The sequence below is a fragment of the Pygoscelis adeliae genome, unplaced genomic scaffold (genome assembly GCF_000699105.1).
Source record: "Pygoscelis adeliae isolate BGI_AS28 unplaced genomic scaffold, ASM69910v1 Scaffold325, whole genome shotgun sequence".
Classification (NCBI taxonomy): domain Eukaryota; kingdom Metazoa; phylum Chordata; class Aves; order Sphenisciformes; family Spheniscidae; genus Pygoscelis; species Pygoscelis adeliae.
In genome coordinates this window covers 223,198-237,441 of record NW_008824769.1, presented here as the reverse complement: position 1 = coordinate 237,441, position 14,244 = coordinate 223,198, and the positions used below count along the sequence as shown (strand labels likewise).

The following is a 14,244-nucleotide window of genomic DNA, read 5'->3' as shown; positions in this document are numbered from 1 at the left end:
GCAAGACCGAGGAAATCTGGGCTGGAACTGAATCTACCGACTCTCCGTACAGAGACATCGTCCTCACAGAAACCTCCCGGCACACCTGGAACATCTGAAGCTGGGACAAGTCCACCAGGACACTCCCAGCTGTTGGAGACGTAACTTCTATCGCCTGCAAGCAAAAAAACAGGGAGCAATTATTTATTGTGCACAGCTCAGCCCTTCTGAGAATGACAATTCCTGAACCCAAAGTTAAGGACAGACCCCAAAGCTCTCGAGAGCAGGTGTGCAGAATTCTCACCCTTCTGCACAATATCAGGGAAGAATGAGCAGTAAAGAGAAATCGTTACCATAACCATTAGAGAAACTGGATATTCTATAAAACATGACTACATTCCTTCCTACTCCAGGTTTTAACTCTCCTTGTTCCCTACGCTTTAAAAGGCCATCCCTTTTTTTGGCCTCCCTTTCGCCTACCTTCCCAGACTCCTCCTCTTTTGAGCTGTGTAGAGAAAAAAGCATTTCCATGATAAAAGAGCAATCATCCAGCACAGCACCACTCTGTTTTGCACTGTGCTTCTTTAAACAGCTGTGGCTTGCCTCTCCCATGGCCAATGGCACAACATCATGTGTGCAGAAGACCGCAGGCCACTTTTAATACAGAATATCCTTGGAAGTTCTTTACCAGTATTCGTACTGGACCCTGGGGTGTTTGTACACCCTTCGTCTGTCCCTAATTTGAGAAAGGGCTGGAGAACGACACCTCACTCCTTACAGTCCAGAGACAAGCCTCAAGCGGTGGCAAGGTTGTGTGCTTGTACTTGTACTCTGTCCATGCCCTGTGGACTCGTTGCTCATTGAGCTCATTGCTTCCCCAAGGATCAAGCTAGTGCCTAGGGTGAGACAGAGGAGGCTGACACTAATTGTCCTGTTTTGCTAGTGAAGGGTCCTGCCACAGGAACTTTCCTAGCTTAGTTATATCAAGAACACATCAAAAATCTGGACAGATGTCTTTTTTGGTGTGCATCAGTCAAAACAAACAGCCCAAGCATTGTCCCTTCTCTGATATCATTCCTTTCCAGGCCAAGGACTGTCATTGCCTCCTCACGGCATGCTTACTGGATCAAGCTTTCCAGGTCTTGTGGCTCTGCAACTGCCCGCTACCCCTGCACCAGCCTCCAGCCACCCACCTGCACAAACGTCAGCCTTGCACAGCATCAGCACAATACCTTCTGTCCATCCGCATACACAGCGTAACCGGTGACTCGAACTCCATTGGAAGATCCTTCGGCATCAATGGTGACAGGTAACCAGCTGATAACAAGGATACCTGGCGAGGGACCAGCTTCTACCTGGACATCCAAAGGAGCATCAGGTGTGCCTGCGAGAGACCAAACAGATTTTCCTCTTGCTTACCTGACTACAGCATAAAGTTAAACTAAAACCTGGTGAGAATCAAAGAGAAAACTCCCACGCCAGACTTGCCACTGCAGAACTGTACTAGAAAAGACGGGCTAGTCTTGGGAAATTAGATAGACAGAACCAGAGAAAATAAGGTGCTCTTGTTCTGTGAAAGCTTTAATGCATAGAAAACAGAACTTTGCAAAAGTAGCTGAGGCCAAGATGCAGCAACCCTTAGAGCAAGGTCATGGCAAGCCAGATCTTCCACGCCCTGAGAGGCATGCTGCTCAAATCAGCAAAGGGGATGTCTTCCCAGAGCAAACGAAAACAAAAGAGAGAACAGATTTTTAAAATAAAGGAAGAAAAACATTAAGACAAAACAGTACAGCATCTCAGGCTTTGCGGCTTAATAAACCTTGCTTCCCTTCGCCCCAAGGCTTCATAGCAAAGTAATGACAGAGCACACTGCTCCAAGCACTCCATGCACACTGGCAATGGGCATGATGCTCTGATACCTGCTAGTGGGGTAGTGAAGCGTATCACAGCTGAGTTCTGCTCCTGCCCCTCTGAGACCTCTTCCCAAGGTGTTTTCAAGGGCCGGGCCTCCAGCTTGGCAACATACTGAGTGCTCGGCTGCAGGTTGTAGAAGGTGTACCAGTAGACCCCAGGTTTTGTTATGTCACATTCCTCCCCATTGAGATACACTGTGTGGTTGTAATTGCTGTTGCAGGGAAGCCACATGACCTCTGCTGACGTGGCAGTGACGCTTCTGACTTTCAGCATGGTTGGTGCCACACAAAAATCTTGCCCCACAAAGAAAGTGCATCGCAGTTTATCAGAACTGCCTTGCTCTGTCACAGTCTGCACAGACACGCGGTAAGCCTTTGTCTTTAAATCCAGCTTTTCAATCACTGCTTTGGTCTGAAAGCCACTCTTCACATTTTGACGTAGCTCTTCATCCACATAGATGTTGTAGCTTTGTATGTCTGGGCAGCCAGCTGGCAAAAGTGGTGGTTCCCAGCCTACAACTATGCTTCTGGCAAGCTGCTTGATCAAAGTCAATTTTCTTGGGTAAGGCACTGCTGTATGACTAACAGATTCCTCCTGGTCTCCTTCTGCTCCACTGGCCAATGGACTGATGCTACTCTCTTCAATGGAGAAATCGCTCTTATCTCCACTGCTGGTGCTTGCACTGACAAAACTTTTCTCCTGGTATGAACTATGGGTGATATCATTCAGCTCCGAAGGCAGAAACATCATGAGGTCATCATCTGAAACTCGCTCAACAAAATTGGAGGGGACCAGCCCTCGCCGGCCATCCATCAGCTCCCCTAAACAAAAAACAGGAAACCTGTTACCACTGCACCTACCGTTCAGCCTTCCAACCCATCTGTGAAGATAATGTGACAACATCTACGCTAGGTCATAACTGCACTGCAGTCAGGAATGAAAAAAAACCTCTGGGAGGTTATTCCTGGCAAAATTTCCTGCATTTCCTAGGGCTTCCCTAGTTAGATCCTAATGGCTACAGTGAGGAGACTCACTGCTCCACACATTCCAGAGCCATCTAACTAGAAAGTTGTTTTGTGTAATTAGCTTAAGGGTTTTTTCTTCTTCATCATCCTATTGTTCCTCATCACAGCTCTTTCACTAACTTGTGTCTTTTTCTAGCCTTCCCAAACTATGCAGATTCATGATTTTGTCTTCTCCCAGCCATACGGATTTGGGTTTTGTAGTACTTCCTCAAGAAAGTCCATCTTTCCAGCTCTGTGTTCAGCTCTGGCCGCCTTTTCAGTTCCCTCCTTTGTTATGCTAGCTTCTGTAATAAAGACGTCCCAAAAGCACCCATGGGGACGACTGATACCACAGCACTCTTGGTACGCGCAAGAACCATCAAATCACAGTCAAATGAGCAGTGCGTAGGGATTGCACTTACTTTCCCCTTTCAAACTCTACCTACAGCAAATCAATCGAAAGCAGGGAAAGCAGAAAACGTTAGTAAAGAATAACCTTTTCATTCTTTAAACAATAAACAAACAAACAAATAAATAAATACATGAGAAGCTTGGAAATAGAACGAAAGAAAGAGCCAGAACAGTCAAAGAGCAAGCAGTGCAACATAGCATGCATTTGCCTCAGCTCTTGCAAAGCACCTCAGTAAACTAGGATCCTTCATCCCATTAAGTAAGCCAGCTCCACAAAGAAACTTCATTACAAATTTACAGTCCACAATTCTTGGTTTCAATTCCATCTGCCTATTGGTCAACGAGGACCACGTTTTCAAAGGTGCCAAAAGAGAAACACACTGTGTGACACCAAATAGGATAACAACTGTAGTTTGGACTGCTTATCTTACACCCTACTCTGCCAAAAGAGCAAGAGGTAATCGAGACCATCAACTGCCTACAGTCTCTGGCTCACTATGCAGTCACTCGAAAGAGGGAAACAGACCATCTGCAGCAGGTGCCCAGGGCTGAACGTGTTCGTCTCCATGGCTAGGGAGGAACCATATGGGGATGAAACCTGGAGCTCTGCTGAAAGCAGTGGCAAAATTCCCACCCAGATCACTAGATCAGGATTTCATGTTTTAGACTTAATTTAATCATGACATAAATAAACCCTTTTCCAACAGAATCTGCTCTTCCCTCTGACAAACTAACTTTGGGCAGAAAACCTTTACCTTGAGGTTTCAAGATTCACTAAATTCCTCTCTTGGTTTTTTCAAGAGAGATCAACTCTCCACAGCAGTTCGGTCACATTTCATTCTACTAAAACACACCTTCAAAGAAGCCATCTTCATCCATGTCTCCATAGATGTAAATATATTCTCCAGCAGTCAGCGGAAGCTCTGCCTCTGGATTTTCATTAGGTCCATCAAAAGGATTGTAGCTGAAATATTTACAATATGAAGACTTACTTTGTATAGGAACTTTCACAGCAACACATTCAAGCTGTGATGTTAGATCAGCTTACAATTCACTGGGACTGCATTCACTTTTTGCAAGCAGCAAATTCCACAGACAAAGGTCAAGACTCTAGTTTATGGTTTTATATATAACTAATAACATTGCTCCATGTTCAAAGAGCAGCTAGGAATAATTTTCTGAGTAGCAGAACAGATGTCTTGTGAAGTTTCAAGGAACAGATCAGAGTGACTCAAGAAAGTGTTTAAGAAAAGATTTGAATTACCTGAGTGCCTGTTGTGTTTCTGAGTGTACCAATTAGATATGTTGTAGGACTCTACATTTCTAAAATAGGCACCCCTAAATTCACCTGCACCCTTAACTATTTTATCTATATAGCGCTCTACATTTCATGCATTTAATAGTTTTGAGAAAAAAATCGAAAATGTCCCAAACTTGTAAGGCACACTTTACTTGCCATACTACTGTCACGGACAAGCACAGCACAGAATCTCAAAATTCCCATGTTTAAAACCCTAAGAATGAGCTGATCTATGCAAGAAGAACGTTACATGAGTGGAAAAAAAGGTTTCTAGCCTTTTTCTTCATAATTATCCAGCCCTCAGTATCCAAGTTATAAATTTCTCAGTGGTGTAACTCAACGTTTTAAATAGCAGTCCAAAAGCTTCACTAGCATGAAAATGATAAATACATTGGTGATCGGGTTTGGACCCAGGTAGTTCTAACCTGCCTACCCAGGGATCCTCAAGCTAATCAGAGGGCCTATCACAGGAAAATGCCTCATGAAAAAACTTTATCTTTGCAAGCACCTACTGCCAGTTCCTGCTCTTTAGTCTTTAAAAGGGATTTCAACATGCCAAAGCAATGTTAACCTCTTTATGAGCTGAGCGAGACCTTATGGGCCCAAGACTCTGACATGAAGAGACAGATCACATTTGATCTGCTCCTCACAAGCACAGAATCATCCCAGTTCTCTTCCTCCCACTCCACAGTGTAAAAGCTGAAGGATATGTCAATACTCTTTGAACTGTAAATAGTGATTTGGGTTTGACCATGATGGCTCAGTGGATAGCAACAGTTACCAGAAAAATCGGGGTTTATTCTGTGCATTTTTTTGTCCTTTTAAAATTACAGCCAGAAGGATTTTGGCCAAAAAATTCAGGAATTCTGGGCCGAAATCTTCTTAATTGTTGGAATAAGATTTCTTGGAGAAAATTTCTTGGACTATTCTGGAGAAATCAGACATTTCAAGGAATGCGTCAATTCAAACTCAATTTTCCATCCAATATCATATTTTAAAAGAGTTTCATACAGTGCTGTTCACTGAACTACTAATGAGCTTACTACGTTTTTGTTAAGCTAAGCACATTGGATTTGCTTGTGCAAGAAATAACAGGTCTCAAAAAAATCCCATGGAGGAATAAGATACATGGTCTAACGTAATATCAACCCGTAACAGTGGTGAATCCTAGAGAAGAGTGCGAAGTAGGCAACTATGAGATAACCTGTCTAACCTCACAGACCACCAGAAATTACCCAGTACCTGTATCGAGCTAAGAACACCTGGAGCTTTGCAGGGCCTTGGTTGCCTGGCTCTGGCATTAGAGAGATGCTGTCAACATCCAGTTCTTCCATTTCACTTGCAGTGTCCACCTAAAAACATTAAAGATGAAGGATATGATATGGCCCAAATCAGAGTAAAGGAACACTCAAAGGGTTTGAACATCAGTGAACAAGTCCTCTAAGCTCATGTATGGTGCCAGTCTGGCCACTGGGCTAAGGACCGTCTGGAAGAATGACTTTTAAGGTGACGAAGTAGTAATAAGAAGCAAAGGCTCCAAGTTGCAGCTTCAGGGGTTCCAGTCAGACATTAGGAAAAACTCCTTGCCCAGGTGGGTGATGCAGCCTTGGGACAGGTTCCCACTGAGGTGGGGGATCTCCATTCTTGAAGAACTTAGAGCCTCAGCTAGGCAAAGCCACGGCCATGCTAGTGGCCTAGTGTTGGTGATAGTCTCACTGGAGTAGGAGGTTGGACTAGAGACTCTGGAGGCCCCTTCCACCCTACATATCCATAATTCAGTATATTCATTTCTTGCTACCTCTAAATGGTAGTTGTCCCTGTGTGCAACATAAACGGTAATCTGAACAAAGGAAACCTTATAGCTGTATTAGATGTCTAAGTCTCTAAGCACTTTTGTTCAGGCAGTTCTCCTCCAGCACCAGTAAATACTTCAATATAATGTTTATGTACTTTCAGAACATTAGATAGAGCTTTGGTTGGAACTGGTAGAGCCATCTTGTTCGAACAGCTGGCTCTGATAACACCCAGTAGCACATGCTGAAGGAAAGCATACAATAGACAGGGCAAGCATGAAACTCATCTTTCTGGTATAGCCTCTCGCTTCCTAGCAATCACCTACTTATGGACTTCCTAAGCTGGAGGCTGCACCCTGAATGCATTTGGTGACTACTGGCAGAAGCACCTTTGAGAAATTTGTCTTAAGTCTTTTTAATCCCAGTGACGTTTTGGAATTTTACATCCAGTGGCAATGAGCTATGTAATGCAATCATACTTCTTGAGGAAATGCACTCCCCTTGTGTTTGTTTGAAATGGTGCCAATGAACCAATTCAAGCTGCCTTTTTAAAGCAGACCTCAAGGCAAACGTATTTTTGATGAAGACCCATTGCAGGCACCAGAATACAAAGTAGGTATTTTTTCTAGTATATGAACTGCCAAAGTTAATCTTTGAAAGAGTTCAGAGCACCTTTTCAAGGTAGTGTACTCCTTGTAATGCAATCTGGCATCATATCCTAGGATAACAAACACCTGCACCCTGTAACACCCAAAGGTAGAACCAAACGGAGTAGCTTTTAGTAGCCTGGTTAACACCAGCCTGAGTGTTCCCATAACCATGTCTGGCTGAAGCCAAACGTTCTACACACTGGCTCTTTTCCAAAGATCCCACACTGATCTCTGTAGGCACTACTGGCCTTATCTCTCCATGGAGGCATGGTGGCTTCAAGCTTTCTCTTCAACTAAAAAATAGTAATTTTTCCCACTACAGAATTGACAGCAGTCACATACCTGTTCCTCCCCAGGTGTGACCTTCACTTTGCCTCTGAACATGACAGCTTCTCAGAGCTCTTACACAGTGGTAGGCAGCATCCTTTCGTTAGTGCCCTGGCCTCGGTAGCTCAAGACTTCAGTGTCCTCCACATGTACAACGAGGCACTCCATGTGGCCTCGAAGGTCTTAGTGCTCAGGAAACATCAGTGGACCACAAGAGCAAAAGCTGCCTCCCATGCCATCACAGCCAGCCCCACTCACAGCACTACTCTACCCTGAATTGTCACATCAAGTGATGTACAGCAGGGAGTATGAAAGACTGCTTAAGTGAATCCTACAATACTACGTAAGAGCTCCTGGGGAGAAGAAGCAACAACCGTCTATGAGATCTTGGTGACACAAACAAGCAAAGCCCATTAATTTCATCCCTCTGCTAGCACAAACTCAGCATCTTTTCACAGTTTCTTCCACCAAGTAAAATTTTAATACCTAAAAGCACCAGCAAAGAAGTTTGAGCCCTTCATCTACAGCTCAAGGCCAAAAATCGTCTGGACACAGTTCCTCAGCATGCTAAAAATAACGGTTTATAGCCTTTGTGTATTTTAATGGTAGCTGAGATGTCACAAGGAAGCTTAGCAAGAGCTTTCCCACACTTCCACCAATCAACCTCCCCACCTCACTCCTTCTCCAAGTTCCCAGCACTCTGTCTAGCCAGCTGTTTCCTTCCTGGAGCACAGCAATATGTTCAAATGAGCCTTACAGACATGGGCATCCAAGGCCTTTTCAATTTTTTCCTACAGCTTTTCTCTTGTTTTTTCCCCTGTTTTCTTCAGGTAGCCAGGAGGGAATGAGTGCAACTTTCCTGGTGTTCTCAGCAATGCATTTATTCCCTTGTGGCTAGAGAGCACAGGCTGCGGAGTGGAGTCCCATACTGACCTCTGGAGTTGGGCAGGATTTTGGACTGTTCTGCATGGACTCTGATTTTGAAGAGTTTGACTGAGATTCCACTTTCTTGGCTTGTTTCTGAGAACTGGTAGCAGCAACTGGGGAGCCAACAGTGGCATCAGGTGCCTGCTGTGACGACTCCAACTCATCAGTCTCTTCATTGTGAAGCTTCTTCGTACTCTGGTGAGTGAGCAATCCAGGAACCGTCGATTCTGCAATAAAATAATCTGTCTATTACTTTTAGCCACAGGGAGAATACAAGATGAGCAGTGAGCATCACAGTGAGGAAACACCCTTTAGAGCAGCTCAAGTCTCTAAAAATGTCACTCATTTAACAGTGCAACAGACTGGACACCCTGGGCTCTCTTTGGTCAGAGAAATGCCAGGTTCTCTTCATGACTACAAAATGAACCAAAAGTATTTACGAGAGAGAGAGAGACAGAGATCCCAAAAGTTAACTAAACATTTGCATTATTTCCTTTACACCTTTCCATTTACACAAATAACCACTCATTTGTCAAAACACTCGCAGGCATCTCTAGCAATTACCCTTCTCCCAGTGGGGCTGCGGGGTAGAGCTGCACAGAGCAAGAGGAAGCTCAGAAGTCACCAGCGTAGAGGTGAGAAGGTCAATTTTTCCTGTTTGAAGCCGGAATTGTTTGAGTTCCTGAGACAGGAGGCTGAACTGCTCTGTTTGACTGCGACACTGGTCTTCCAGATCTTTCACCCGGGCCTGACAGGAGAGACATAAGATGAGGCACAAACCCGTATCAAAACCACCAGTGGGGCTCCAAACAGCATTTGGCTTTGCTGCATCTTTTCAGTGGGTCTCAGACTCCAAGAACCTAAAGGTGTGCCCTGCCCACCAATGGTCATTAGGAACTGGCAGCTCCGCACCTATAGTATCTTTGAAAACCTGAGCCTCATCATCTATGAGGAGACTGACTGCAAGCTCAATTAGGAATTATCCCTGAAATGCTGGGTTTGAACTTCAATATCCTCTCTAAGCCCTGCACAAGACCAGATGAGGTAAGTCAAAGATAAATAAGCCTTGAAAAGAAAAAGATTGAAAAGGCTTTGCATGTTTACTGGAGCATTAAAATCACATCTCCAAAAGGAATTGCTCTCCCAATGCTCTATCTCGTCCATCACTCCAGAGACTCCAGCAAGCTCCCAAAACCTAACCTGGCTTCCCCACCATTCTGGGCAGGACTCCCGATTGTCTCTCCAGATCTTGGCTCCTCCAGGCGCTAGGAAGGGCAGAGAGCATCAGCACCCTGGCCCGTGTTGCAGAACATTTCTTTGATGCAGGCAGCCCACACACTTTGCCACCAGGTCCTACAGGGATGACTTGTTCCAGGAAAATGCATGCTGAATACAAGAAAACCACATCTCAGCAAGATGAGATGCAGGGGAGCCTTGGGGAAATACTATGCAGAGGGAAGGACGCATTCCTACTAGGGAACCATTTGTATTTTCCAGTATTCTCTTTCTATCATCTCTAGATCTTCACCTATCAAAATATTGTTGAGTCCTGGCTGTCCTTACACATCCCCACATACTCCCTAGCTGCGGGCATATCAATTCCAAGGAGAACGCAACTGCTCCTTTCCCTCTTCTTGCTCTTCCACCATGCAACAGCCTCTCTGGCTTCCTAGACAGATATCCTGTGTAGACCCTGCTCAGGCACTTCAGGTAATAAGTAAACAAAAAGCATTAGTGCTGGATGGAAATATATCATCTAATCAGCAGTTCTTCAACTTAGTTAATGCAGACAATATTTAATTTGGCATTAGTGCATCTGGCTGAGGTGCAGGCTCCGCCTTGCAAGAGATGACATTTGTTCCCTTTTTTCTCTTTGGGCTGAGATCACACCAGGCTTTGTAGTCACTCATCTCATCATTGGTAAGATGCATCAAAACAGATGACTGCATTGTGCTCTTCAAAATTTTTCATTCTACAAAATGTTTTTGAAGTGTCTTTTTCTCCTTCCAACTCAAAAAATAAATCATGCCTTGAAATATTATGAGACAAAGTCTGTTTTTTAGGCAGCTCTAAAAATAACACATCTGACCTGGAAAAAGCTTTCTTTCTGGTCTCAGCGTACCACAAAATCTTTCTAGCCCACTCCCTACCAACTTACAAGGGTGCATGCATTTTTATTTTATTGTGACATATCTGTTTTAAACACGTCAGTTTATCGCTTGTTTCCTTCTCAACTAGCTAGGCACTCTCAGTCTTGAAGGGAAGCCTGGAGAAGTCTCTGAAGTCTGGCAAGAAGTAACTGTCTCTGAACTGAAAGAGAATATCAGATGCCACAAGCAACTTCAGAAGTGTCTGAGTTCTCCACTTGCTCGGAGTCAACTCCTTGTTCACTAAGTCATGTTGTACAGGATACCTCTGCAATCATGAGTGTCTGAATTTACTTATAGTTAAGATTGTTCACATAAACGCTTCTCCCCTACGCATTACATCTTAATAGAGAAAAGAAACCATGAACAGTAAGAACAGTTGCACTGGATCAAAGTAGGGCTTCCTCTAGACCAACATCAGTCCCCAGTGCCACCTTGGGACGCAGTCTACAACAACACTGCAGGACTAGAGAGGGTTTTCCCGTCTTGTCTGGAGACCTGAGCCAGCAGATGCATCTGGACATTGTGTTTAATAGCATCATAGTAGTATCTTGGTTCTGTAAATTTATTAATCACAGTTTAAATCCATTTATAATGGTGGCCAAGCCAACAGCCTGGATAATCCACAGTTTAATTCTGAGATACCTAATTAGTCAGATGTCTTTTAGATCTTGTGTTATTCAAAACAATGTACAAACATCGCTTAAGTATTACTGCCACATCAGACACAATACATACTTCTAGTGGACTACTTGCAGAAGTTCTCACACAGCTGGACAAGCAGCAAGTTTCTAGGGCAGTGCTAGGAGGCAGGGGGATAAGGAAGAGGAGCCTAAGGACACGGCCAGGAGCTTCAGGGAACCGGCAGGAATCAAGCCCCAGACACAGAAGAGAGAGGAGTCTTTTGTGTCTATGCCCAACCCAGAAGGGGGAGGAAGGCGAGCCTCTCACACACCAACTGAGACTGAGTAGCATGATTACCAGAAGAGGCTGCAAGAGCAGGGAGCAGAGCTTGGTGGGGTCAGTTTAACCACCAATTCAGGAACTTACTCTGATTTTCCACACCAAGCTAGACCCAACTACCACCAGCTCAGCCCTGTCCTCTTAGACACTCTCCTTCTTGGCTGCTCTATTATACTTCCTCAGATGACGTTCCCCATCCAGATGCCCCTTGTTACCTTTCCCCGTATCTTCTGCTATATGTTTTTGAGATCAGAGAATCACAATTTTGCCAGAAGGGAACTCTACAGATCTGCAGTCCAAACTCCTGCTCAAAGCAGGGCTAATGCCAAAGGGATTAAAGGAACATCCATAACTCCACATAGATGTGGGTGCTACTTCTACAGGACGTGGGCATACCCTAATAATGTCCTTGGGCTGTTCCCAATTCCTTTCCTAAAAGTTCCCAGCACTGTACTTGCCTTTTTGACCAGACTTGTGAATTAGACTGACATTTTAAAAAAATCACCCTACCTCAAACCTGCATTTCCTGCCACAACAGGTAATTCAGAGCCCACTACTGTGCACCTTTAGTCACAGCAGCTTCTCCTCCATGTGCGTGCCTTTGCACAGTCAGTGTTACCTGTCATTTAATCTCCCCCTTACTCATGAGATCTTCTCTCAGCTCTTTGCAGTCAGATCTGAAGGTGACTGCTGAAAGCAGTTTTCTAACAGCTACAAACCCCATCACTTCCATATAAGCCTTCTTTCCAAATCCTTTGTGAACAGGCTGGCTAGCACAGCTCCCAGACTATAACTTCATTAGTTACTTCCTCTTCTGTGAAAACTATTATTCACAATCTCTGCTTCCCATCTCCCAACCAATTACAAAGCCAGCAGGACCTGTCTTTTCCTCCACGACACTTTCATTTGCAATGATATCACCATTGCTTTCGGGTTTTGAAGGAAACACTTCACTCTTGGACTGCAAGTAGTTCCCAAAAGACCTTTAAATGTATGCGACACACGGAGAAGGTGCACAGTTGGACAATTCTAAAAATCTGGAAGTGCCAAAAAAATAAAGCTCCCAATTCTAATCGGTTGAGAAAGCAAAGCTGCTCCATCAAACTCATAGTGGTAGCTCCTTTAATTACATTTATTTCTTGGAGGTGACACTCTTGCAATCTTTTCCAGAGTATAGTTAAAACAAGAATATCAAGCAACTGTCAAAGTCAGGACAGAGGAGAAAAATGTCCTGTTTGACAGGATTATAGCAGTACCTGCATGCAATCCAAAGTACTCTGGTAGCAAGAAGAAAAGCAAAAAGAGATATAAAACCACATCAGCAGTTACACTAGCCAAAAATCAACAATCTGCCAAAGGTAATCCAACCCTCAGTTTGAACGAAATTGTCTTCTCACCGACTTACAGTGTCTGCCTTGTTCCGTACTGAGATTCCTACCTCATTCCCAGAAGCATCTCCTTGCTAAACAAAAGCCAAATCTCACATACCAAATGCATGAATAAGATAACCACGCACTGTTTGAGGGCCTCCAAATCACAATATGCTTTGAGCCAAATCACAATACGCTTTGAGCATCAGTGCGGAATTTCAAGCTCTCTTTTCCCAGCACATTGCAACTGCCCACAAAATCAATGGAATGGGCACTTTGTGTCCAGACCTTTCCCCAGGTCCGAGACCAAGGAGTGCTGGGAATCAAGGCACAGCAGAACCTGCCTTTGACGTGATTTCAAGCGGCTAACAGCCTGCTCAGTCATGCACCCTGCTCCTAGGTGAGGGAAAACAAGCAAAGTTGAGCTCTGTTCACCATATTTCCCAACAAAATTCTACACTGGATTCCTGAAATCAGGCTGTCGCCTTTTGCATCTATGCAGTGCAAAAGGCAGTTGAGAATCTTGTCTTGTGTACTTTGGAACCACTACTGAACTCCTTCATTCCCATGAGCATAACCCTCAAGGTTTTCTTTCTAAGCGGAGACAGTCCTATCCATGGCATTTCTGCACACAGAAACTATCCCATACCTCTACTCACCCCCATCACTGCCTTATCACAGAACTACAGAATAGCTGAGGTTGGAAGGCAGCTCTGGAGATCACCTAGTCCAACTCCTCAGCTCACAGCAGGGTCAGCTAGAGCAGGTTGCTGAGAGCTTTGTCTAGTTGAGTTTTGAACATCTCCAAGGAGGGAGACTCCACTTATGACAATCATTTGACTGAACTCCTCCGACAGGGAAACAGACCGCACTCATTCTTCATTAATATTACATCAAAAAGCAATCCAAACACTTGTAAAAATGACAATACGCAGTGTAAGCACCTCAAACCCCCTAATTCTGCCCTACACTGATGTTCTGGAATGACTGTGATTATACTTAAGTTGTTTAAATGACTGTTGCTCCACACTAAACTTAGATTTTAATGACAGTTTCTCTTTCTTTGGTCCACCTGGTGTCATTGACTTATAAAGCATCTCTGTACCAGTAACATGAAAGCAAGAACATTTAACTGATGAGGTCCTTGCAGAAGAACACAACCAGCCTCTCAAACATAAAACAAAATGACTGTCCCTTTCTTCCTTTGCACAGGTAGATGTCTAGTTTAAGCCTAAGTAGCTTCTCCAATCCTTCAGTGAATTAGTTCAGAAAACATCTGGCAAGCATCAAACCTCCTTTCCCTTAAAGGCTGCAAAGAAGCGAGCTAAACACCAACTGACATAAGAGCAGCACCTGTATCAGCTCTGATCCTGTCCCTGCAGCTGAAAGCAGATGTCCCAGAAAGGACATGGCAATGGGGCAATACATAACGTCACTTCCCCACGATATTCATCCAGCC

General features: G+C 44.3%; 1 protein-coding gene across 1 annotated transcript in view; it reads right to left on the bottom strand.

The window, feature by feature from the left end:
* BZRAP1 (benzodiazepine receptor (peripheral) associated protein 1) overlaps nucleotides 1–14,244 on the bottom strand; it is a 50,580-nt gene that overhangs the window by 30,251 nt on the left and 6,085 nt on the right. The window contains 7 exon segments of the mRNA XM_009323609.1: nucleotides 1–154; nucleotides 1,212–1,363; nucleotides 1,899–2,714; nucleotides 4,163–4,272; nucleotides 5,851–5,960; nucleotides 8,312–8,532; nucleotides 8,870–9,053. The exon segment at nucleotides 1–154 is cut by the window's left edge and continues 12 nt beyond it. Of these exon segments, the coding sequence (XP_009321884.1) occupies nucleotides 1–154; nucleotides 1,212–1,363; nucleotides 1,899–2,714; nucleotides 4,163–4,272; nucleotides 5,851–5,960; nucleotides 8,312–8,532; nucleotides 8,870–9,053 (1,747 nt within the window).